Source organism: Penaeus japonicus, unplaced genomic scaffold, assembly GCF_977035675.1.
Source record: "Penaeus japonicus unplaced genomic scaffold, GWHDUDI00000001_assembly GWHDUDI00000037, whole genome shotgun sequence".
Lineage (NCBI taxonomy): Eukaryota > Metazoa > Arthropoda > Malacostraca > Decapoda > Penaeidae > Penaeus > Penaeus japonicus.
Genome location: NW_028234439.1, coordinates 19,887,475 through 19,889,974, shown reverse-complemented (window position 1 = coordinate 19,889,974; position 2,500 = coordinate 19,887,475). Strand labels below are relative to the sequence as shown.

The 2,500-nt window shown below is 36.9% G+C and overlaps 1 protein-coding gene across 1 annotated transcript in view; it reads right to left on the bottom strand.

Annotated features, from left to right (window-relative positions):
• LOC147467225 (uncharacterized) overlaps positions 1-1,540 on the bottom strand; it is a 21,431-nt gene extending 19,891 nt beyond the window's left edge. The window contains exons 1-3 of the mRNA XM_086532501.1: positions 1,480-1,540; positions 697-783; positions 322-420 (exon numbers count right to left, since the gene is read on the bottom strand). Coding sequence (XP_086388627.1) covers positions 322-420; positions 697-783; positions 1,480-1,540 — 247 coding nt within the window. The remainder of the gene's footprint in view (positions 1-321; positions 421-696; positions 784-1,479) is intronic.
• Between the last annotated feature and the right edge of the window lie 960 nt (positions 1,541-2,500).

Below are 2,500 nucleotides of genomic sequence, written 5' to 3'. Positions count from 1 at the left end.
GCGTAACACATGGCTTTGAGATTGTCTTTTAATCTCTGTGTTATAGAATGTTGATGAGTTACCGTGACTAAGTACATGTCATGAACACAATGGCAATGAAATGATCCACTCGACTTGGCTGTCGTAGAAATGTTCAAACGAGTTAAATATTTACGAATTCTGCGGAAGTTGTAGGCAATGAAAAGAGCAAAAGGGGGAAAATTTCGCCACCCTTCTTTATCAACAATTTCCTATCGTCTTTTTTTATATATAATCCGTATTCTTTTCTCTACTCTCCACACAACGGTCAACTCGCTACCAACGTGGAAGAGAAAAACCCACTGTTTTTGTTCGTCAGGTCGATAGAGGCGCCTTCATCAAGCAGGTATTCCACGACATCGTAGTGACCATTTTCGGCGGCATTTGTCAGTGCTGTTGAAACTGCAAGGAGGAAAAAAAGAAGAATAAAAAGGAAAAAATACATATTAGGACTTTCGTAACTGAAATTATATATCATCTTTTGCTTTAACTTTACTATGGATAGCTTTCGACTTTCTCCACTCAAAGTTTACTTAATTTCGAAAAGACTAACAACAAATACGTCAGTAGGTCTTCCTGCACGACCTAAAGACTTAAATCCCCAAAACGACAAAGGAAAGACTTGGGTCTGAAGACTGACTTGACCCTCCCAGTCCCCCCCCCCCCCGGCCCTATTACCTCCTTCGAAGCCGTCAATGTCTGCTCCACCCGCAAGGAAAGTCATCACGGCAGCAAGGTCACCGTCAGCGGCTGCGCTCTGGAGACCTGTGGGCGACGCGCAGGGAATGAGGATAAGAATAGATGCAGCAATAATGATGATAATAACGATAATGATGATAATAACGATAATGATGATAATAGTTGTAATAGTATGAAATATAATGATGATAATAACGATAATGATGATAATAACGATAATGATGATAATAACGATAATGATGATAATAGTTGTAATAGTATGAAATATAATGATGATAATAACGATAATGATGATAATAACGATAATGATGCTAATAGTTGTAATAGTATGAAATATAATGATGATAATAACGATAATGATGATAATAACGATAATGATGATAATAGTTGTAATAGTATGAAATATAATGATGATAATAACGATAATGATGATAATAACGATAATGATGATAATAGTTGTAATAGTATGAAATATAATGATGATAATAACGATAATGATGATAATAACGATAATGATGATAATAGTAGTAATAGTATGAATGTTAATGATGATAATGCTAATGATGATAGTAATAATGATATTGATGATGATCAAAATAGTAATTACAATGATAAAGATAACGATAATAACAACAATGATAAAACAAAAATAATGATCATCATCATAACAACAAGGACAACAAGGAAACTAATCATAAACAAATGGATATATTGAGCTAGGATTTATTTTAATGGAACCCACTTCTCTAAGGATTGACTCACTGGCTGAGATCGACTGAGCGACGAGACCCAAGAGGACAAGCTGAAGCGTCCGCGAGGCCATGGCGGAGGATCTGCGGACAGACAGGGCGTTAGTGTGTGTGTGGGTGTGTGTACATGTGTGTGTGTGTGTGTGTGTGTGTGTGTGTGTGTGTGTGTGTGTGTGTACATGTGTGTGTGTGTGTGTGTGTGTGTGTGTGTGTGTGTGTGCATGTGTGTGTGTGTGTATGTGTGTGTGTGTGTGTGTGTGTGTACATGTGTGTGTACTGAGTTCATTGTGAGAAATGGATAAAAGTGGTATAAATGAGACTGAATATTTTCACAACACAAGAGATGTAATTTACGCGTTCCGGGTTACCCCGCCTTCAGAACTACATTATTACATCTCTTGTGTTGTGAAAATATTCAGTCTCATTTATACCACTTTTATTCATGTATGTGTGTGTTTGTGTGTGTGTGTGTGTGTGTGTGTGTGTGTGTGTGTGCTCTTTGCACCGAGTATAGTATAATGATACGGATCTTACAAAAGAAAATTGCATTATGTTTTTGAGATGTCGATGGTAACTTCATCCAAAATGGTGATTTATCTTTATTTCTATTTAGTTGCAATATAAATGCAACGAACGCTGGCATAGTAAACCACTACAAACAGCATATAAACAAGTCTGAAAATATGAACTAAAAACAAATCGAGAAAAATAAAAAAACGCCTTCATAACCGCGTTTTTTATCTCTGAAATGTTTTGTTTACCTTTACTTCATGTAGAAGACTTCTGTCCCCCTGAATTTTCACGGAAAGCCCCCCCCCCCCCCACCAACATAGCACCCAATGTCTAAATTGAGATCTCTTCCTGTGACTAAGTTTACTCTCTCTTATATTTTATTTTCACTCTCCCTTTATAACTAAGTTTTCTCTCCACAGCTGTGTTTTATTACTAAACCCTCCCCCCTCCCCCCCTCCCCTCCTATCTAAGGTTTCACTTCTGCTTGTAAGCAATACACCTTTATTTCTAAGTATTCATAT